The sequence below is a fragment of the Cibotium barometz genome, chromosome 53 (assembly GCF_041138505.1).
Source record: "Cibotium barometz isolate CiBa-2024 chromosome 53, ASM4113850v1, whole genome shotgun sequence".
Taxonomy (NCBI): domain Eukaryota; kingdom Viridiplantae; phylum Streptophyta; class Polypodiopsida; order Cyatheales; family Cibotiaceae; genus Cibotium; species Cibotium barometz.
The window spans coordinates 36,440,345-36,463,881 of NC_141098.1; the positions used below are offsets into that span (position 1 = coordinate 36,440,345).

Below are 23,537 nucleotides of genomic sequence, written 5' to 3' on the forward strand. Positions count from 1 at the left end.
TCCTTTCTTAGAATGTGGTGCCTTAAATGCCTTGGAGTGGTGCGCTTTGAAATCTTCATGTTGGAGTACCTATTGGATTGTCCACTTGAAATTACAACACTTTAACATTACAACACCACTACTATAACACTTTAACATTACAACACCACTACTATAACACTGTCATTGTAACACTGTAACACTGTAAGACTACAACATCATATACCGCCACACTGTAACACCTCATGGCTTGGTTACAAGACAACCCCACTAACTCTATAGATGACAAATGATCTACTATGGTTCCTTTGGGACCACTTAAATTGAAAAGACTATGTGCTTAATTGCAAAGAGCACAATCCCTAAAGGGATTGAGTGCAAAAAATAATCAACAACTTGTCTAAATCATATGAAGCTAAATTATTACTCAATTCCTATAAGTAGTACTTAGAGGTGGGAGCATGCATTGTAACATCTTGTCTAATTTTATGATCAACATAGAGAGCTGAACCAATACTTAGAATGTGTTAACAAAGAGCATGGTGATCCAAAAGCAAGAGGATTATAAGAGGCCACACCACCAATAAACTTGAAATGCAAAGATCATCCATAAGTAAATGATTTATAGTAGGTAGAGGTGGTTGCTTGCACTAAATGATGGGAGCACGAGAAGTAAGGCTTGGAAGAAGGTACAAAAAGCTCGACAAGCCCAAACAACCAAACTACAAGAATCATTTGATGTTGTTAAGAAAAAAAGGTTGAAACATAAAGAGCCCCTTTTGTCCACATAAACAACTAAAGAGTCAAATAGATGAGCTAAAGGGACAAAACATGAGATTGAATGAAGAGCTTAAAGAGGCCAAGAAACAAGCCAAAGAAGAGAAGAACATAACTTTGAATGAGCTTGAAAACATGAGGAAATCACACTACAATGGTATGAAAATATGAAAGATAAAAAGCTCAAGCTGGAACAACACCATAGGGAAAATTTTGTTAATATCTTAATATATTAAGAAACTAATTTGATTTTCTTTCATATCACCAAAAATCCCTTTGAGAAGCATGCATTCATTTTACTATCTAACTTATTTAGCAACAAGATGCACAATTTAGTAGTTTCATGATTCCTTTACTTCAAGGTCTACAATGGATCACTTCTCATATCACTAGGTTTGAAAACTTTGTCTTGCATGATGATGTCGTAGTTTCAATGCAAAGCCTTCATGATTTTGAAGGTGAAATGTGTACTCAGTGCAATGTTTTGTGTCAAAATTCTTCATGGAAACGAAGAAAATTGGTCTTCCAATCCTAATGTAGGTGATATGGGAGTTTTCATGGCAGTGAACGTTTTATGCCCTTAGGGTGTTGCTTGTTTTACAAAGGCTTTCTGCAAATCACAAGTCCTAAAATCGTGGGTATGGTGATTTGTCAATAGTGACAATATCATTGATTTGCACATTCCCCATACTAAAATGTTGTGATTGGCAGTATATATATATATATATATATATATATATATATAGAGAGAGAGAGAGAGAGAGAGAGAGAGAGAGAGAGAGAGAGAGAGAGAGAGAGAGAGAGAGAGAGAGAGAGAGAGAGAGAGATGTATGTATGCATATATGTACACACACACACACATGTATATATATATAGACATACATACATACACACATATGTATGTATATATGTTGTATATATAGGTGTAGGATGGCACAATTGGGAGAAGCTTGGAATTGAACAATGGGAGTAGTCACCAAACTTGGATAAAAGCCCTTTGTTTGTTGGAAAAAGGAGTATATTTCGGACTAAAAGGTAGTGTAAAGTTGGTGCTTGGATACAACATAAAAGATAGAGAGCGCATGGCCTGCGAACCCATGAATAGGTGCTTACATGTAAAACCCCAAAAAAACGATGCTACCAATGGTTTACAGTTGTCCGCAAACTATGAAGAGTGAAACATTAGATATAGGTACAACCATGTTACCATATAGTTTGTAGTGTATTGGAATCTCTTCGCTTATGTACATATTATCTTTTTTTCTTCTTCTTTTTGCTTAGGGACCATAAAAAACAATAGCCCAAAAAAGGAAAAGTTTGTCTCTCTCTCTCTCTCTCTCTCTCTCTCTCTCTTTGCTTTCCTCCTCTCTCTCTCTCTTTGCTTTCCTCCTCTCTCTCTCTCTTCATGGAGTGCTAGGCTTGCTTATGTATGTATTATGCTTTTGCTTAGGGACCATAAAAAACAATAGCCCCAAAAAAGAAAAGTTTTAGTAGCTTTCACTACACTCTCTCTCTCTTCCAAGGTTTCTCTCTCTCTCTCTCTCTCTCTCTCTCTCTCTCTCTCGTGGTGAGCTTCCTCTCTTCATGGAGTGCTAGGCATGCGTGTGAGGTTAAGTTAAAAGCCTTTTCTCTTTCTCCCCCCTTATTCTCTCTTCTCTCTCTTGCCTCCCTTCTCTCTCTTCTCTTGCAGCCCATGGGGGTGTGTGTACAAAGAGGACAATTCCTATCACCCAAGTCTGGTGGAAATGGCTAGTGAAATTGCCCTTGGAATGGTATGAACCCACTTGGGTTCAAGTCTCTCTGTCTTTTGGGTGTGTAACCCTCTAAGACAGCGTAAAGCGACTCCATTTCTCTCTCTCTCTCTCTCTTATTTTCTCTCTCTCTTGGGCTTCACGTGTTAGTGTCCGGGTCCGCATAAGTGGAAATATCTTTTGCTGAACTTACAGAGAGCCACGTGGGGGCCATCCATCGCAGTTTGGGAAGCGTGTCAGGATGACGACCGTTGGGTATTCTCATGCAGATATTTTGCTGGATCTCCATGATTTGATGACGTGGCCACAGCGGCCGAGCCACTTGAGGCTGACATGGCAAGAAATTGGGTAAATATCGCAGAACACGTCAGAGCGGGATGCCACGTCGGATGAACATTTGCGCGCTCTCTCTCACAGTTTGCTTTCTCTCTTCTTTTCTTTTGTTTTGATCTGCCCTAAACCCATCAACTATTCTGCGCAGACAAAACCCTGTGCTTTCATTGTGATTCTCCTCTGCAAACGCAAGCATAGCTTTGCGAGTTGATCATCGAGCTATCCAGTCGATCAGCATTTTCTGCAGTTTTTACCCTTCCTCAGAGGTTCTGACGAGCGTGGAAAAAAGGAGACCTCGGAAGCAGGACGAGTAGACCAGATTACTTGTGTACTCTTGCGCACATCCATGTCTCCTCCTCGCCAGAAATGGATTCGAAGCTTGCAGTTATCTTCCCTGGTCAGGCCTCCTCCACAAGACTTGGATCAGCGACAGGTATGTCACTGGCCCATCATCAGATGGGTTTGCGTTGCTGAACCTTGCCCAGATAAGTTCTATTAGAGTTGAATTGGTATTTTGTTTCTGCTCGTTATGATTCTGGATGTCTAGCTGTTTGTCCGTACGGATATGCCATGTTTTGAGGACATGGGGGTGTCCGACCTGCAGTTTTAGATCCCTCTCCCAAGATATGTATGTACGGTGCAATTCTGCACACCTTAGCAGGTTTTTCGTCATCTGGTAGGATTGCTGATGCTATGGCAATCAGTCTTTGATCGTTCGAGATCTTGGTGGTGACAGACTGTTGATAACATCCATTTCATTAATAGAATGAGCTTGCGCAAAACCCAAAGGAGTTTTGGAGGTGCAAAAGTCCTCATCTTACAAAAGTGATTTCAAATTGTCTCACAAAAGAAAGAGCCATATTAACACCCATCTTACCATAGAGGTTCTTGAATTTGATGTCTTTGTTACCGATTCTGATTTCCTTGGGCAGGTCTTTTCTCGTCATCCTCACATAGAGGAGAATTCTCTTTCTACGGGCATGGTTTACTGATCTATGGAGTCCTCGTACCTATCTCTATGATCATGCTGATAAAGAGTTATTGTATACCTGGAAGTGGCGGGATATTATTCACGCCAGATTGTAGACTTTGGCTGCTCCAAGCCATCAATCTACCCATCCATCTTTGAAGGATCCTTCAACACCACTTGGCCATCTACATTCTTGAACAAGTTGCCCTTAGAGATTGAATCATCTCCTTTTCTCCTCATCCTCACATAAAGGAGAATGCTCTTTTTGCGGTTGTTGGCATGGTTTACTGATCTATAGAGTCCTCATACCTATCTCTATGATCATGCCGATAAAGAGGTATTGTATACTTGGAAGTGCCGGGATATTCTTCGTGCCAGGTTGTAGACTTTGGCTGCTCCAAGCCATCAATCTACCCATCTATCATGGATGGATCCTTTGGGCATCCACATGCTTGAACAAGTTGCCCTTAGAGATTGAATCATCTCCTTTTCTCCCCATCCTCTAATAGAGGTAGAATGCTCTTTCTACGGTCGTTATTGTGGACTTTGGCTACTCCAAGCCATCAATCTGGCCGTCCATCGTAGAAGGATCCTTCAACACCACTTGGCCATCCATGTTCTTGAACAAGTTGCCCTTAGAGATTAAATAAGTCATGTCTAGGTCCATGGGGTTAACACTTGTGTTCTATGCATGTACATCAAAAGTAGCTTTATTCATGGAAGCCCTTCTCTTTACGGTAATAAATGCATGTGTATCTGGATTAGAGTGAATGTATTGAGGTGTTCGGTTTCCTCCTGAAGTTGCCGCACTTGGCACCCGGAAGTCTCTATCTCCGAAGTTTCCTCCTCATGAGATGACACCAAATCAGCCGCTCTCTCTATCGCTTGTTTGCTGTTGTGAGTCAACTAAGCAAATATCAAGATCTCATGGGTATAGGACTGTTTCCACGTAAGTGTGTAAATGGAGCTCTGATACCATTGTAATGGGTGCATGTCCTCAGAGATCTTAACTATTCACTTAATTAAAGTACACAATGCAAAGTAGCTTGGATGCAAGAACCACTCTGTGTATTTCATGCACTGTCCGCCATATTGGGTCCCAATAATCTTTCCCCCCCCACCAGTATCTCTATTTGGGCACTCGGTGATTTCTCACCCAAGTACTAGATTTCCAAGAAAACACTTTAAAACAATTCGAACAACTTGATGACGACCGCTGATGAAGCCCTTCTTGCTACACCGGGACCACAACTAGAATCACAACAAACCTACCTGCGATTCTAGGCACTACAACACCTTGGGCATCGGCAGGAATTTGGTTAAACTGCACCCAACTGAGTGCTTGATTATCTAGCACTGGCAATGTAGCCCCTCTAACAAGAAGTCCAATCTCCTCCAAGCTCCCCTCCAACCTCCCATGATGACCTCGTGACTTCAACTTCAAAGCAACTACATGAGTTGTCTAGTCGTCTTTCCCCTCTAGCACAACTGAGGTCCAAGAGCACGTTGTCTTACCACACGTGGTACTACCCACACGGAAGCCAAGAACTCAAAACCTCCAAATTTACAAAGATTCTTTTGTCCCAAATCACACCAAATCAATGGTAAGGTTTTCTGCGCAAGTCTTCAATTCGTGAAACCCTTAGACAGCCTGGGTTCTACAACGCTGGGCTGGCCCGCTTTATGCACAACACTCTTAATGGTCTTACAACTCTGTTGTACTTGTCGATACACCTGTAGTACTTATTGTGCCTGCTGTTCGTACAACTCAAGTAGTACTACTAAATCTCGTACACAACACTGTGACTTGTCATATAATCTCTTAGACAGCCAGGCAGACTAACCATTGGCTTGTCTACTTCTGCACAATCCTTGAAAACAGCACGGGTCCTCAAACCATTCGCAAATCCTTACTTAGGTCAACCCCGCGCCATTAACTTTGCCCACTGCTGCCTGGACATCTTGATGATGTGGCAATGTCTGTGCTAATGTCAGCTTTTTTTTTTTTGGGGTACAGATGTGCAGCATGCCGTACAAGCTGCAAAACTAAGGTTAACACACAATAATATGATAATAAGAAGAAAGGGTTTGTACTCACCACCTGCGAAACCCATAAAACCAATTCGTGAGTGCATAGTCTGAACCATAATGTTTGTGTCACATTCACATAGGCATCCTTGAGATTTTCAGTAGTCCCCGAAACGTGGATACATTCATTTACAAAATTCTAGGCAATGTTCATGCTCAAAAACAAGTCAGGATCACATTTTCATTTCTGACGCAACATGCAAACACGACATAATCACATTATCAAGAAAATCTCTCATCTATTATAGCTTTGTTCCAAATTTTTTCACGGGGAATTCTTGGGAGATCATGACAATGGGATGTGCACATACAGGCAGATTATGTGTAAGTTTTGGATTAGTGATGAGCATCGTACACCATTGTGAGCCCTTGTCTAGGGACATGTCAGGCCAGTTCCCATCAGAATAGGCTTGGGTAAGTGTGGGTAGTTCTCTGTGCGTGAACCCCTCTTAGAGTTTTGTAATCCACTTGGAATTGAGGTGTGTACAGATCTTTGGCAGCTTATAAGGCCAATGGCCTGGCACCAGACATCAGCCTAAATTTATTAGAAGGCAAGGTGCAACTGTTCCAGGCAGTTTTGGGTCCATCTAGCAGGCAGGCTGGTGGATGGAGACCAGGTAGGTTTGCAGTGCCCTCGGCAGGTGAAGGAGCAGGACAGTTCTAGTAGCTCTAGATCTAGCTGTGGATTGGTCGAGCATGCTGACCAGCAGAAGGGGGAAATTTCTCCCTATAAACAGGCCCTTGCAGTTCCCTCGTTGATCATCTGAGACCAAGACAACAACACTCCATTTAAGCAGAGGTACAAAGTTCATATGGGAGATATTCGATTAGATAGGTTGCTTGAGAGTAACAGTTTAGAGCTGCTAGACTTGCTATTGGTAAGTCTGGATAACACTGGTCAGAGTCACAAGGAAGGAGACATCATAAGGTCAAGGCGGATCCGTGGATAGGGCTATTATTATTTATTGTGACAGCATGAGCAGCATATAGTTGCCCAGCAACCCACCAGGACAAAGCACATTGAGGTGCATTATCACTTTGTCAGGGAGAAGTTTCTAGCAGGTGATGTAGATCTGGTATATATTAGCATAGAGGATCCGATGGCTGACATCTTCACAAAGGTACTTGATACAAAGAAGCTCCATAGGTTTAGGAGGTTACTTGGAGTGTAGTGTATGTGGAGTTGAGCTCGAGGGGGAGTGTTGAGATATCGAGCTCAACTAGTGCCGCGGACATTGATGATCCACTTGGGTGATAGCTTTTGCACTTATGCCACTGGCATGGTTAGTGAGATTATGATTGATATGTTGCCAGTGTGGTGGTGGACGATAGGCTATGTGACAACCATATTTGGATTACTATAGTAGCTTCTGGTCCCTCTAACTCAAAGGAGAACGTTGATGCTGGTTTCCCTAGGATAATAAAGCCACCAGAGGGATCACAGACCTTGAGAAAGTTAAAAACTTATAGTAGATATGTTTTTCTACCAAACCAACTTTAGGATAAATTGGAGAAATTAATCAATGATATAGGGTTTAAATTAAGGGATAGAGATTAAAAGTCCATGTTACGATAAAATGCACCATTAGGAAAAATTAAAAAAACTTGGGCATGTGCGATAGTAGTCAACCTTCATACATGTGCACATAGAAAAATAAAGACACTCTTTTTAAAAAGCATTTATGTGGAGGGTTAAGAAAGGAAGATAGATTTTTAAAGGATAATAGAAACCACCCATGTAGGATGGCAGCTTATCGGCCATTCTCCGGGGCACTTTTTTTTTGCAAAAAAGGAAAAAAATATCATAAATTCAAATTGGATTTCTTATAATTGTGTTTTCTATGAAATATTAATGTTGTTAGCACATTCATCCCCAGTTTCTACCCATTTCTGGTGTCTTTTTGGTCCCTTTTGTATGGCCCTTGATTGTGGGCTGGCCACCCCCTTTTTCCATATTTTTTTGGGATTTTTCCTAGCCTATTTGGTATTTTACCAGCCGGCCAGCTCCTCTGCTCCAGTCGGCCAGCATATTCAGTCCCAGTCGGCCAGCACTACCCACATATTTACCTATAAATAGGTGGGGCTGGCCTCTCACTTTTCATTCAGTCTTGTACATATTTTGCTCCCTCACTTATGAGACTATTTGTGTCTCTTGCTTGGGACTGTTTTGCTTTAGTATATTCAGCATAGTTGCTCCATATCTCTCTCTCTTGCACTCTCTATTCAACACACTCTAGTGCCCTTTTGCTTCCGCTTTGTGCACTCTTTCATGGTATCATCGCTCCTGGTTCAGCGACTCCTCTGGTGCCCCAGATTCAGCCCTATTTTCAGCACCCTCTCCTCTGCGTTTTTCTCAGATTTGCAGCCTCTTTGTTGCTGCATTTTCTGGACAGCATCTGCTGATCACTTCCTCTTCAGATTGGCTTCATCGCTTGCAGCCATCAGGTAATTTTCTGATCAGCGTTTCATTCCTCGTGGAGTTTGGATATAGGCGGCCTGTTTTTTCAGGAGGACAACCCTTTTCTGGCTGTGTTTTCCTCTCCGGTGGTCATTCCCTTTTGCAGAGGGGGTTCGTGGTGTTTTGGGCTTTGGTGGCACCCTTGGTACTTGTGGAGGACACTTCTTCTTCTGAGATTGTGCATATTTCTGTGAGGAGAGCCCAAGCTACAGTCCTTGTTGATGCCTTTCCCTCTTGCACCCTCTTATAGCGTATTCCCAAGCCCTGTGTGGTTGCCTTTTCTCTCTATATCAAATCCGCATTTTTTGCTTCTCTCTTCTGGTGGCCTCAAGGTTGGAGGTATTGTCGATAGAAGCTTCTGTGTTTTTGGCTAGAGGAGGATTTTCGAGTGCTGTCCAGTCTCTTAGGATTGCGTTTTGGTGGGAGGAAGGGACCCACATCAGTGTTTTTTGATTTGGACAGTTTTTTCTCTTATGAGGTTTGGTCCTATTGATTGGATCAATGATGACAGCTTCAGATTTGGCTCCCGTACCACTCTCTTGTTATTTCCTTGATGAGGCAGACAAGTTGGATGGTGGTAACTTTCAGTCATGGAAGTTGCAGGTTACTTCTATTCTCAGGGAGTATGGTTTGATGGAGTTTCTCTCGTACAAGACCTATTTCTACATAACTTGGTTTTTCCTTTTTTGTATATCTCTAAATCACTCAACATGACTGGTCATGCGGTTAGAGGCGCTAAAATCCACATACCATATATCTTGAGATCCTGACACATCCCCTATTATGGAACTAAGCATGTGCTGTATCACAAACAGCTGCTCACTTCTGTCATCACCTGTCATGGCCCTGTGAAAATGGAGCAGGACAAGTGTGTGCATGGTGGTTGCAAAGTCAGAATATTTGATGATTCACATGGGGGGTGCCCGGACAGAGTTTAAGATGTGTGGACATCCCTAGGTGTGAAGGGGGGAACTAGAAACATTAAGTTTTAATGTTTATTGGAGTTTGCCCCTAGGCCTTAGTGGCCCTAGGAACTTATTTAAGTTGGGGCCCTAGGGATTAAATTGGGGAGGAGTTTTCTCTCTCTTCTATCTCTCTCTTCCCTTTTTGGGGAATCGTGTAGCAAAGGAGAAGTTTCCTTCATGCGCTTGTGTACTAGCGTGGAAAAGCTGAGAAGAAGGAGGCGGCTGTTGAATCTACTGGCTGCTGCTGATTTCTGTGTGAAAAACAGCCGTACAGTATTGTACGGCCAGATCTGCTCTGCAGGTGCATGCTCTGGTACAGGCGGCGCACAGTCAGCTGCGTGTACAATTGTTGCTGCAGGTGGCTGTAGCAGGCGGCTAACACAGGAGGCTGCAGGTTCAGGTACAGGCCGTACAGCCCTGTACGACCGCCGTACAGTGTACGGACAGGGCTGACACAAGCTGCCCTGAACAAAGCTGCTGCAGGCGGCGTTGGACAAGTGCTGGACAGAACTGTGTACGCTGATTCAGGCAGGTACAGAAGTGGACAGCAGGCTGTTTATGCAAGTACAACGCTTGGCACGTATCCCGAGGCGGTACAGACGGGTACAGTGCTGATTTTCAGATCTGTATTTTCAAGGACAGCATAGGAGTGAGCATCAGGAGGAGGATTCAGGCAAGTGCAAGCACACGTGTGAAGCAGGGTTGTGGATTCAAGTGCCTGCAAGCACAGATTGGTGCTGTTGCTTCCTCCAGTGTTGTTTCACGAGCTGAACTTGGTAAGCTCTGTTTCTGTTCATCCATCTCTCTTTCTACTGCTTGATGTCTGCTGCAGGTATGTGTTATCTGGCTCCTTGTGAGAGGAGGGGTTTGGCAGATTGACAAGGGATTAAGACAGAGATTGGACAGCACATGTATGTTTGAGCTGAGAAGATGTATCATGCTCTTGAGTTATGCCAGATGTATGCCCATGGCTGGCCTGCTTTGTGATCTTGGCTGATCAGAGGGAGGCACAGTGTGTTGCTTGAGGACACAGATCTGTGTGCATAGATCCTCTGTGCTGAGAAGGATTTGTGGGCAGTCAGATTGGACTTACAGGTGTAAACTCTTGGCTGGTCTTTGTGTTGTACTCAGCCATACATATTATTTTAATTGAATAAAGAAATACCGCAAGGGGCGCCAAGCTTTGGGGCCAACAGGTGTCGCTGTGTTTTCAGATTTGGGCACTCTAGCCCCAATCTGTGTTTTGTTTTTCATCTAGACTACAAGTGGACGGGTGATTGCTCCTACCGCACTCTGGTTTTCTATCAGAGGCCGGTTTCAAGGTTCCGTCCCCGGGACAAATCATCAACTTTCTGAAGGGGGTGAGCTCGTGGTTGCTTTGAAGAAAGCCATCGCTGAAAATTCAGCAATCATGTCTGATACAGAGGAAGAGTACTTCTATCAAGAAGAAGAAGAGCAAGAGTCTTCTCCTGAAAGAGATGTATCTGAGGATATTTTTGCAGGAGAACAGGCTGCAGATGTTGAGCCTTATGAGGATGTAACACAGCCAGAAGATGTGCATGGTAAAGAGGATGATGATGCTCGGTTCAAAGATCGATTGGCTAGTGTTATGGATACTTTTATGCAGCTCACTCAGAGTGAGAGATTTGCTGAATTTTTGAGATCTCGCTCAGAGCCCCGCACAGAGCCCCAGAAAAAGAAGAAGAAGGTTCGTTCAAAGAATCTTTCTCAGGGTCATAGTGGTACCACTCCACAGGATCCATCTCCTGCCCAGTTTCCGAACATGCAGCATGCTTTTGGTGCTAACCCACAGAGTTCCTTCTATGGACAGCCACCTATTCCTCAGCAGAACATGCATCCAGGGTACTTTGGTGGTGGCTCGGTGTTCCAATCCATGACTGGGGGTTATCCTCAGGGAGGCATGGGTATGTATGGGCCTTTTGGAGCCAATTTTCAGCCTGGCATGCAGGGGAATATGTATGGTGGTATGCAGTCCGGTATGGCTGGAAATATGTTTGGAAGCATGCAACCTGGGATGCAAGGCAATATGTTTGGTGGCATGCAGCCAGGTATGCAGCATGGAATGTTTGGAAACATGGCTGGGATGTATGGTATGCCTGGTGCTGGAATGGGAAATGTTGACCCAATGATGGGTATGAATGTTGGGGGCAGCAATCTTACAAAACCACTTCCATATGATAATCTAACGCCTATGGGAAAGGCGAAGGATTACAAGGAAGGGGGAGCTGCAGTGAAGTTTGACACTTTCAGTGGGGCCAAGGATAAATTGAAGGCACTTACCTTTTTACAGCAGTTTGATGCTGCTTTTTCTGGTGGGAATTACACAGAGTCCTTGAAGGTGAGGAAAGCTGCCACTTTTCTCAAGGGCAATGCTTTGCAGTGGTGGTCTACTCTTCTTTTGCAGGGCATAGCACCCACCACATGGGTCCAATTCAAACAGGTTTTCTCTTCCGTATGGCTCACATCTACATTTGAGGTGGATGTTATGACAGCATGGCACAAGCTGGATGCTTCAAAGTGTGATAGTTTGGAGGATTATAACAAGAAGTTTTGGGAAGCTCTACTCCCAGTGACTTCTTATCGTGCCGTGCCATTATCTGAGCAGGTAGAGAAGTATTGTTGTGGGCTGCCCAAAGAGGTACGAGATTACTGTATAAAGACAAGAGTAACGAACATGTCACAGATGATTGAAAATGCTATGACAGCTAATGCGTTACTCACGGGTGGTTCATCTGGATTTAAAGGCAGTAAGAAATTGGGCAAGAAAGCTGAAAAATTTGGGCATGCTTCTCGTGATACTAAAGGGTCTTCAGAGACAAAGTATAAGAAGTTGCCAATGCCCAAGAGGACTTCTGAGGAAAGACAGGCTTTGAGAGATGCTCAAAAGTGTTTTTACTGTACTGAAGAGGGGCATATGTCATTCAATTGTCCCAAGAGAACGTCCAAGAAGGATCCTGACAATAAAGGAGAGCCCAAGCCAAAGAAACAAAAGCCTTCTGCAGGCTTAGTTCCTGATCTTGTGGGGGAGCAGCTAAGTGGTGAAGCTACAGAGTTGTGCAGGGCATGGGGCAAAGTGAGAGATCAGAATGCTTTGATCTTCTTTGACACAGGTGCTAGAGCCAACTTCATTTCACCAGATTTGGCTAGCCGATTGGGGATTCGCGCAGAGGAGATGGGGCCGTTACATGAGGCTAATATGGCTTGTCCAGGGTATGCAGAACCCGTTACTCCTATCATTGGGAAGCTTCGGCTTCATTTGCAGGGTTATGTGGACAGCGAGGAGTTCTTCATCATGCCTTTGGATGGCTGTGATGTTTTGTTGGGGATGCCATGGTGCCACAGGGTACATGCGGTGGTGGATACTTACAATAGGAAAATTACTCTGACTCATAGAGGGAAAGAGCATGTATTGGATGTAAAACTCAAAGGGGAATCTGTTCCTATTGTATCCGCTTCGGCGATTTCATCAGTAATGAAAAAGCATCTTTCCGCGTACTTGATTTATGTAAAGGATGCACAAGATGATGAGTCTAAGTCTAATTTGTCAATGTTAGATAAGGACAGGGCTGATTTCTTAAGTGGGTTTCAAGACTGTTTTTCCGAGTCATTGCCAGGAGAATTACCTCCTGAGAGGCCAGAAGATCATGCCATAGATCTGATTCCTGGTAGTACTCCACCGAATAGACCGCCGTATCGTGTTAGTGCAGCCCAACAAGAAGAAATTATGAGTCAGGTGCAGGAGCTTTTGAATAAGGGGTTGATTCAGCCTAGCTCATCACCCTTTTGCTCACCTGTGCTCTTAGTGCAGAAGAAGGATGGTTCTTGGCGCATGTGTATAGATTACAGGGCACTGAACAAGAATACCATCAAGAATCGATTCCCCATACCGAGGATCGATGACATCTTGGACCGCTTACAGGGCTCCACAGTTTTTAGTCGTATTGACTTGAAAAGCGGGTATCATCAGATACGCATTAGACCTGAGGATGTGCATAAGACAGCATTCCGAACCACATTTGGGTTGTATGAGTTCTTGGTTATGCCCTTTGGTTTGACAAATGCGCCTGCCACATTTAACAGAATGATGGACAGGATTTTCAGGCCTCATAGAGAGTTTGTGGGCACATTCTTTGATGATATGATTGTGCATTCACGAACTGAGGAAGAGCATAGAAGGCATTTGGCCATTGTGTTTGCAGAACTCAGAAACCATAGGTTGGTGGTTAATGGCAAGAAGAGTGAGTTCTTTTTGCAGGAGATACATTTCTTGGGGCATATTGTGTCTGGTCATGGAGTCCGTATGGATCCAGCAAAGGTGGAAGCAATACTTAATTGGCCAGCTTTGAGGACCGTGCATGATGTACGCAGCTTTCTAGGATTGTGTTCCTATTAGAGGCGTTACATACAGCACTTTGCTGAAATTGCTTCGCCTCTTCATGCTTTGACGAAGAAAGCAACTCCGTTTAGATGGGCTGATCGGGAAATTGCAGCATTCAAAAAGCTCAAAGAAAAGCTTACTTCGGACCCAGTATTGACCTCCGAAAGGCTTTTGTTGTCCAGTGTGATGCATGTGGAAGTAGCATTGGTGCAGTTCTCATGCAAGAGGGACATGTGATAGCCTATGAGAGTAGAGTTTTGCAAGATGCTGAGAAGCATTTACAGGTGTATGAGAAAGAGATGTTGGCTGTAATTCACGCTCTTTCTACATGGAAACACTACTTGCTTGGGGCTGATTTTACTGTACAGACAGATCATCAGACCTTGCGTTATTTCCTCACGCAGACTAAGCTTTCAGAGAAGCATATGCGTTGGGCAAACTTTTTGTCAATGTTTCACTTCCAGATTGTACATGTGGAAGGCAAAAAGAATGTAGTGGCAGATGCTTTGTCACGCAAGCCACAGGTCTCTGCAGTTTCACTTGCTTATCATCATGAGCTTGATGAAATGAAAGAGCAGTATGCCCATGATGAGGATTTTGAAAGGTTGTATGATCAGATGTCTGAGGGTCAGCGGCATGAGCATTACACTCTCAGAGATGGGTTTTTATTGATGCATGGCAGACTGTGTGTTACCAGGCCATTGCGACTCAAGGTTATGATTGAAAGTCATGCTCCACCGTATGCAGGTCATAGAGGTATTGACGCCACGGTCAAAGCAGTGGAGACTTTCTTTTATTGGCCAACCTTGAGAAGAGATGTTGATGCCTTTGTGAGGCAATGCATCGTATGTCAGAAGGTAAAGTTTGACCGTCAGAAGACACCAGGGTTATTACAGCCTTTACCTATTCCGGATAGACCTTGGGAGAGCATTGCCATGGATTTTGTATTTGATCTTCCACGGACACAAACGGGAAATGATGGCATCTGGACTATCATATGCAGGTTCAGTAAGCAGGCTCATTTTATTCCCGTGAGGAAGACAATTAAAGTGGATCATATGGTGAAGTTGTTCATGGCGAACATCTTCAAGTATCATGGCTTGCCTACGTCTATCATTAGTGACCGTGATCCACGGATGACGAGTTTGTTTTGGCGAGGGTTGTTTGACAACATGGGTACAACTCTCAAGTTTTCATCGTCATTTCATCCACAGACAGATGGTCAGTCAGAAGAGGCTAACTCTACGGTGTTGGATCTTCTCAAATGTTATGTGTCAGAGCATAAGCAACAATGGGAAAAGTATCTTCCTTTGGTGGAGTTTGCATATAACAACACTGTACATAGCTCGACAGGCAAGGCGCCTTTTGAGATTGTAGAAGGAGGGAAGAAGGTACCACCCATTTTGCATACAAAGGATAAGATCTTTGAGGCTGATCAGTATGTGGAGAGCTTGGATGAAGCTTATCGGAGAGTTAAGTTGGCCCTCCAGAAAACTCAGCTGAAGCAAAAGAAAGCCGCAGACCGTCACAGACGTGATTTACAGTTTGCATTGGGTGATTGGGTTCTTTTGCGCTTTGAAAAGGCTAGACTCAAGAAGATGAAGGGTAAAGAGCGCTTATTCCCTAAGTTGAGCATGCGATATTATGGGCCTTTTCAGGTTTTGGAAAAGATTGGTGAGGTAACCTATCGATTGAAGTTACCAGATCACTGGAGGATTCACAATGCTTTTCACGTGAGTCTTCTTAGACCTTTCCGTGGGGATGTGCCTGAGGATGTATCAGATGAGGCTCAGCCGGAAGTTGAGGAACTTGATGAGGTTCTGATTCCAGAGCAGATACTGGCACATAAAGAAAGGAAGGTACGAGGTAAAGTTTCCCGTCGCTATCTTGTGAAGTTCAAGAACTATTCACCGATGGATGCGAAGTGGATGGAGGAAGGTGACTTAACAGATTCACCTCAGGTTTTGCAGCTTTATCTCGATGCCTTTGAGTTAGAGCCGACTCTTATTGTGGCTCATTCAGGTTCAGCAGAGCATGGGTCTGGAGCATTACCTGATGCTCAAGAGGGGGGTAGCACCTCCACTCCCTTGATACAGACAGGCTCAGATGACATCTAGAGGTCGCTTGGTGCAGTTTTTATCTCACCCGAAGGTACTGAGGCTGACAGTACATCTGTTTATGGGACTTCTATGATATATGTGTACTAGTCACATGGAGATTTTTGTGGATATGTATGGTTCACAGTGGTATACAACTTGGACTATTACTATGCCATTGGTTTGCAGTGAATATTGATACTTGTGTATGGCTCAGAGAGATTGGGACGCTGATCTTGCCATATTGTATATTTCACTTTGGATATTTTGATGCATCACCAGAATGCAATCGAGGACGCTTGCCATCTTTCAAGAGGGGGGTATGTCATGGCCCTGTGAAAATGGAGCAGGACAAGTGTGTGCATGGTGGTTGCAAAGTCAAAATATTTGATGATTCACATGGGGGGTGCCCGGACAGAGTTTAAGATGTGTGGACATCCCTAGGTGTGAAGGGGGGAACTAGAAACATTAAGTTTTAATGTTTATTGGAGTTTGCCCCTAGGCCTTAGTGGCCCTAGGAACTTATTTAAGTTGGGGCCCTAGGGATTAAATTGGGGAGGAGTTTTCTCTCTCTTCTATCTCTCTCTTCCCTTTTTGGGGAATCGTGTAGCAAAGGAGAAGTTTCCTTCATGCGCTTGTGTACTAGCGTGGAAAAGCTGAGAAGAAGGAGGCGGCTGTTGAATCTACTGGCTGCTGCTGATTTCTGTGTGAAAAACAGCCGTACAGTATTGTACGGCCAGATCTGCTGCAGGTGCATGCTCTGGTACAGGCGGCGCACAGTCAGCTGCGTGTACAATTGCTGCTGCAGGTGGCTGTAGCAGGCGGCTAACACAGGAGGCTGCAGGTTCAGGTACAGGCCGTACAGCCCTGTACGACCGCCGTACAGTGTACGGACAGGGCTGACACAAGCTGCCCTGAACAAAGCTGCTGCAGGCGGCGTTGGACAAGTGCTGGACAGAACTGTGTACGCTGATTCAGGCAGGTACAGAAGTGGACAGCAGGCTGTTTATGCAAGTACAACGCCTGGCACGTATCCCGAGGCGGTACAGACGGGTACAGTGCTGATTTTCAGATCTGTATTTTCAAGGACAGCATAGGAGTGAGCATCAGGAGGAGGATTCAGGCAAGTGCAAGCACACGTGTGAAGCAGGGTTGTGGATTCAAGTGCCTGCAAGCACAGATTGGTGCTGTTGCTTCCTCCAGTGTTGTTTCACGAGCTGAACTTGGTAAGCTCTGTTTCTGTTCATCCATCTCTCTTTCTACTGCTTGATGTCTGCTGCAGGTATGTGTTATCTGGCTCCTTGTGAGAGGAGGGGTTTGGCAGATTGACAAGGGATTAAGACAGAGATTGGACAGCACATGTATGTTTGAGCTGAGAAGATGTATCATGCTCTTGAGTTATGCCAGATGTATGCCCATGGCTGGCCTGCTTTGTGATCTTGGCTGATCAGAGGGAGGCACAGTGTGTTGCTTGAGGACACAGATCTGTGTGCATAGATCCTCTGTGCTGAGAAGGATTTGTGGGCAGTCAGATTGGACTTACAGGTGTAAACTCTTGGCTGGTCTTTGTGTTGTACTCAGCCATACATATTATTTTAATTGAATAAAGAAATACCGCAAGGGGCGCCAAGCTTTGGGGCCAACAGGTGTCGCTGTGTTTTCAGATTTGGGCACTCTAGCCCCAATCTGTGTTTTGTTTTTCATCTAGACTACAAGTGGACGGGTGATTGCTCCTACCGCACTCTGATTTTCTATCAGAGGCCGGTTTCATCACCTCCATGTTTGCTAGATGATGCATAGGTGCCTTGCTGGAACTTCCCACTTTTAATGTCATTCTTTTTTTTGTATCAGTCCTTTGCCATGTGTCCTGGTTTGCCACAGTAATAGAACTCTATGCTATTTTCATTTTGATTTCTTTGCCAACAACCACCTCGGCCTCTTTGGCTCCCCCTACCTACCACTAACATGACATCCTTCCGAGATTAGGTCCTATGAAGACAACTATAAAATCCATAGATATACTTTGCCACTCGGTGCTTGCCGGACCTTGCCTCTGCGGAGGATGTGTGTCGGTGGAGGAAGACTGACAGACAGATCTATGGCTTTCTCCTCCTGAATTGTCAGGATTCGGTTCTTTGACACTTCATCTATGCTCCTGATGATGCTTCTACTTTCTCTGTGTGGCAGTTGCTTTGTGACTTGTATGGTGATGCCAGTGATCGACAGATGGTTTCTACTTCCGGGTGCTATGCAGCCAGTGATCTTGTGGATACCTCTTTTGGAGATGTTCCTGCAGTGAAGGATAGTGGGCTAGTTTTGCTCACTGCATCTGAGGAGTTTGTTTTTCCACCTTGCCTTTGCGGAGGATGTGTGTCGGTGGAGGAAGTGACGGATAGATCTATGGCTTTCTCCTCCTGAATTGTTAGGATTCGGTTCTTCGACACTTCATCTATGCTCCTGATTATGCTTCTACTTTCTCTGTGTGGCAGTTGCTTTGTGACCTATATGGTGATGCCAGTGATCGACAGATGGTTTCTACTTCTGGGTGCTATGCAGCCAATGATCTTGTGGATATCTCTTTTGGAGATGTTCCTGCAGCAAAGGATAGTGGGCTAGTTTTGCTCACTGCATCTGAGGAGTTTGTTTCTCATGTTGCCTTGCCTTCAGTTTTTGTGCATACTTCTCCTTGCCAGGATGATATATCTGGTAATGTTTTTGAGGAAGATAGTGGGCTATCTTTGCTCACAGCTTTTGAGGGGGGTTTGTCTCCTATTGCTTCACCTTTGACTCTTTCTTCGTCAACGAGTGACCAGGATGTGTTGCTGGTCCCTTTGCCTTCTATGGAGGAGCCTGCTTCTACGTTGTGTGATGCTATTGAGGAGGCTACTACTACTTCAGTTATCACTACTGTGAATGTTCCTATTTCCCTTACTCTGTGTGAGGATTCTGGATTGTTGTCAGGTGTGTCCGTGACTATGCCTGGGACACAGTGGTACTTCTAGGGCTTGAAGGATTGGGATTTGGATTTGGTTGGGCCTGTGGAGTCCCGACATCAGTTTTCAGAGGGGGCAGTTGAGTTCTTACATCTGGCGATTCCGACCTTCGAGGAGGGTGCTATTGTACAGCATTTGGCTACTCTTGGTACAGAGTTGGAGCAGATGGACTCTATTTCTTTTGAGGGTATTATCTTCTTGGAGCTACAGGCTTCTAGGGATTTTTGTGACATTGTGTTTTCATTTGGGTTTGGCACCGATATTTGGAGCAGCACGGCGCAGCCTACATGGTTGTTTTCTTCTAGAGAGTAGTGTACCTGGCAGCTTGTTCTGTTGCTTTTGTAGCTGAGTTGCTGTGGAGATTGCTTGTGGAACTTTCTTGGTATTTGTTGTTGTTGCATTCTTTTGTCTTTGACAGAGGACGACTTCTTCGGCTTCTCGGAGGTTGTTCAGCATTGGTGCTGAGAGGGGGTGTTAGCACATTCATCCCCAGTTTCTGCCCATTTCTGGTGTCTTTTTGGTCCCTTTTGTATGGCCCTTGATTGTGGGCTGGCCACCCCTTTTTTCCATATTTTTTTGGGATTTTTACCAGCCTATTTGGTATTTTACAGTTGGCTAGCTCCTCTGCTCCAGTTGGCCAGCATATTCAGCCCCAGTCGGCCAGCACTACCCACCTTTAAATAGGTGGGGCTGACCTCTCACTTTGCATTCAGTCTTTTACATATTTTGGTCTCTCACTTATGAGACTATTTGTGTCTCTTGCTTGGGACTGTTTTGCTTCAGTATATTCAGCATAGTTGCTCCATATCTCTCTCTCTCTTTTGCACTCTCTATTCAGCACACTCTAGTGCCCTTTTGCTTCCGCTCTGTGCACTCTTTTAAATGCAAGTTTAATTTTGAACTCTATCACCCACTGGAGGTATCTCAAAGTCATGCATGATTTTCAGACTAAGGGGTCCCATACACCAGAAACCCGAGAGAAACGGGAGCTCTTTAGCCAAGAGACTTATAAGAACAAGGTCAAAAGACAAAAAAATGGCTAGTCTAGGAGCTCAAGGCTTATCCCTACATATGCAGATGTCTGATTTAGACCTTGAAGCCAGTCTTAGGCAGCCATTGAGACCTATGTCACACATTGAGGCCTCATCGTACATCTCAGAATTCAATTGGGTATGTGGTGTATTTCTTTCTCCTCTCCTCTCTTAGTATTTGCACCAAAGTAATTGCACAATTAACTTAGTTAAGTATGACCAAGGCTTCTCCATGTGACACATACTCATCCTAAACTAGCTTGTGCAATACCTCCTACCATGACATATATTTGAGGCCACCATGGATCATAGCTAATATTATAAGGCAAGGAGGTTGGCTGGTCCATTATGTTTAAACAAATTTTGTGATAAATTTGTGAGCTTTTTTTCGTGGTATTAACTTGCAAAGCTATATTTCTCATACTAGTTTGGGCGGATTTCCAGACAGAGACATTGGCATATGTGGAATTGTTTGCACAGTTTGCATCAGAGGCTTTCGGAAATGACATTAGCGAGGTAATCACATTAATGTTTTATGCTTTGTTTAATATTTTGAACAGATGTGGACGGTTCTTTTTTCACGAGTTACACTTGTTTTCCCAAAGTCAGAACTAATCTAATGAAAACTCTATATTCCTGGATGGCTTTGCATGCACAATCAACAGCTGGTGCGTAGTCACTATCCTCGTGCAGATACATCTCTCTTGGATGATGTACTTGGTAAGATTTCTTGGATTTGTAGAAGGTTAAATCTATGCTGTCCTCTAAATACGCCTAGGTTAGCTGACTTTATGGTTTTGCAGCAATGTTTATCTTGCACCATCCTGAACACGGTCATGCCATTCTACATGCGTTACTGTCTTGCATAATTGATGGAACCATAGTTTACGACAAGAAAGCACCACCTTTTGGGTCCTTTCTCTCTTTATTCAGCCCATCAAGTGATGTATGCCTTCAACATGCAACAGTGTATCTTGTTATAGGACATGATTTCTATTTTTCCTTTTACGAATGGAGTTTTTTCTGGCAATATCTACAGGCTCTTCTTACGAATTTTCAGTTTGGCTTACTTTATGAAACCCTGTTTTTGGATAAAGCATTTGCAGAAAGACTTGTCTGAGCAGTGGGCACTTGCTTGTGGGGAGATTCTCAGAGTCCTAACGCTCTATAATCGCCCAATTTCCAAAGCTGACAGTAGTAAGATTGTTCGGAGATCTGCTGAGGTCACTGGCTGTGAAGCAAGTTCCAGCAGTGCAGCCCCACGTCATGCGGTTGAGGAAGTACAAGCTTGTCAAGATCAAGAGAGAAAGGTGCCTACAAGGTTGCTTTCTCCTTGGATAACTGATAGTCTACTGGCTGCTCCATTGGGTGTCAAGAGTGACTATTTCCGATGGTAAGTGGGATCAGTCAATCTTTGGACTTTTATCCCACCTTCAAATTCATGTCATTCGTCTAGAAAACACCTTTCAATAGTTAAAAATCAAGGTACTACCACTACCTGGGCCTGTATACAGGGATCTTCTAGAGCTGCGCAAACAAAATGCAGCGCGTTTTTGAGATAGTGGAACCATAATATTTTCTTCTCCTCCACTCCTATGGGGCTTTTATGGCCGCATAGTGCGCCTGATTGGTTGAGATCTCCCGACCTTTTGGTTTGAGATCTCCCTTTGTATGATTTTATATTTCTTAATAGAAGTCTCTTTTCTGAAAAAAGTATTAAAAAAATCAAGGTACCTCTGCATGTACTCAGCGCAAAGTCAAGTGGGTCTTTCTCGGCTTGCTTTATTTACTACCTGCACCTAGTGGTTCTTGTAGCTAGCCTTTGCTATCTGCTTGACTAACTTGCCTTTTCCTGGTTCTTAAAGGTGTGGAGGTGTAATGGGGAAGTATGCAGCTGGAGGAGAGTTGAAGCCTCCTACAACAGGTGTGGAAGTGCTCAAGTTGTTCTAATGAACGTACATAATTTTTTGGGGTGTGTGTGTGTGTGAGCTATTTGTTGAGTCACTCATTAATGGTGAATGCTTGTGTAGTTGGCGCCAAGGGACCTGGAAAACATCCGCAGCTGATGCCATCGACTCCTAGATGGGCCGTTGCAAACGGTGCTGCTGTGATTCTCAGTGTTTGTGATGATGAAGTATTACGGTATGAAACAGCTGAACTCACAGCTGCAGCTGTCCCAGCCTTATTACTTCCTCCTCCAAGTACAGCTCTGGACGAGCATTTGGTAGCAGGGTTACCTCCACTCGAGCCATTTGCTCGGCTATTTCACAGGTCTAACTTCAAAACCACACTTGAATTTTTGAATTCTATCAAGAGTTGTATCAGGGTGCCAACATGTTTTGTGACAACTTCCAAGTGAGATCTAGTATGCTTACTCTCAGATACTATGCCATTGCCACACCTGGTGCAACTCAGCGACTATTTCTAGGTCTCCTTGAGGCTCCACAGTCATGGGCTCCTGATGCTCTCGATGCTGCGGTGCAACTTGTGGAGCTACTTCGAGCAGCTGAAGATTACAGCTCATCCATGCAGGTCGGTTACAGTTTTTTCGATTCTAAACAAAAAAAAATTGGTTGAGTTTTGTTTTGTTTTGTTTTAAGGGTCAAATAAATCACTCTCCTAAAAAGATAGGGGAAAGTGTTAGAAGTCATCTCCTGTCTTTATGTTGACACCAGGGCCTTTGTTGTGGGTGTGCCCGCCCTTGTAGGTGTTTTCTCATTTTTCCTCACTCCCCGTATTTTTCCCCATATTTTTTCCCATTTTTTCTGTGGCTTGGGGGCAGCACTGTGGTGGCAGGAGGACCCATTTGTTAGCCGACTGCATTAGTCTACTTGCTGGAGGTGGCCGATGTTTTTGACAGGTCGTGGACTTCACAGCGCTGGCCGACAGTGCTCAGCTGGCCAACTGGTGTTGTTGCTGGTCGTGGAGTTCTACAGGTCCTGTCGGCTGCCCATGAGCAGGCCGACTGCAGTATTGGGGCCATATAAAATGGCCCCATAGCCCCCTTGTCAAGTTGTATCATTCCGGGATTCTTCTTGTGTATATAGAGCAGAGTTACACGCCTCTCTCTCTCTCTCTCTCTCTCTCTTGTGCTGTTATTTTCTGCATTGCGTTTTGCTCGTGTTCCCAGATGTGGTCATCATCTCCACTGCGTATTCTGACATGGTATCAGAGCCTAGGCTCTAGATAGTTCTTGGGATTTGTGTGAGCAAGAGGGGGACTGTTGTGTTGCTGATTGGTGGACTGTTCGGGACTGTTCGGGAAGAGGATAAGCAAGAGGACGGCGGGATGATTAGCTGGACAGCCACTTGCAGGTCTAAGTTTTTCTTTGTTCCTACCCACCCACCCTTTTTCAGAGTACATGCCCGCAATGGCAGATCTGTTAGAGATGGCCGAGAGGCATGTGAAGATCCCTACACTCCCCACGTTCCCGGTGGACCGTCAGTTGGATGGGAACAACTACGGCATATGGAAGGTTATGATGGAATCTGTACTGGAGTCTTACGACCTCGCTGATTTCGTCGTTGTTGGGATTCCACGGCCGGAAGTAGAGGAAGGGGAGTTACCGTCGATCCGAAAGGGAGGCACAGGCACAGATGTGGGATCGTATCAACGCTAGGGTCCGTTCGTTTATCTTCCTCAATTGCACACCGCAAGTAATCAATCACGTAAGCATATGACGCTGGCTAGAGGTATA

At 44.4% G+C, this 23,537-nt stretch overlaps 1 protein-coding gene across 4 annotated transcripts in view; it reads left to right on the forward strand.

The window, feature by feature from the left end:
- Positions 1-2,876: 2,876 nt before the first annotated feature.
- Positions 2,877-23,537, forward strand: part of LOC147608583 (protein GIGANTEA-like) — an 85,379-nt gene continuing 64,718 nt past the window's right edge. Inside the window, exons 1-8 of one of the 4 annotated variants that reach the window (XM_086788888.1) lie at positions 2,877-3,273; positions 20,285-20,356; positions 20,506-20,560; positions 20,644-20,786; positions 20,947-21,233; positions 21,706-21,764; positions 21,871-22,111; positions 22,222-22,372. In XM_086788888.1, the coding sequence (XP_086645014.1) occupies positions 3,187-3,273; positions 20,285-20,356; positions 20,506-20,560; positions 20,644-20,786; positions 20,947-21,233; positions 21,706-21,764; positions 21,871-22,111; positions 22,222-22,372 (1,095 nt within the window). In that variant the 5' untranslated portion in view covers positions 2,877-3,186. Of the gene's footprint in view, positions 3,274-20,284; positions 20,357-20,505; positions 20,561-20,643; positions 20,787-20,937; positions 21,234-21,705; positions 21,765-21,870; positions 22,112-22,221; positions 22,373-23,537 lie in introns of those variants that run through there. The other 3 variants (XM_086788886.1, XM_086788889.1, XM_086788890.1) reach the window with 3 other exon arrangements.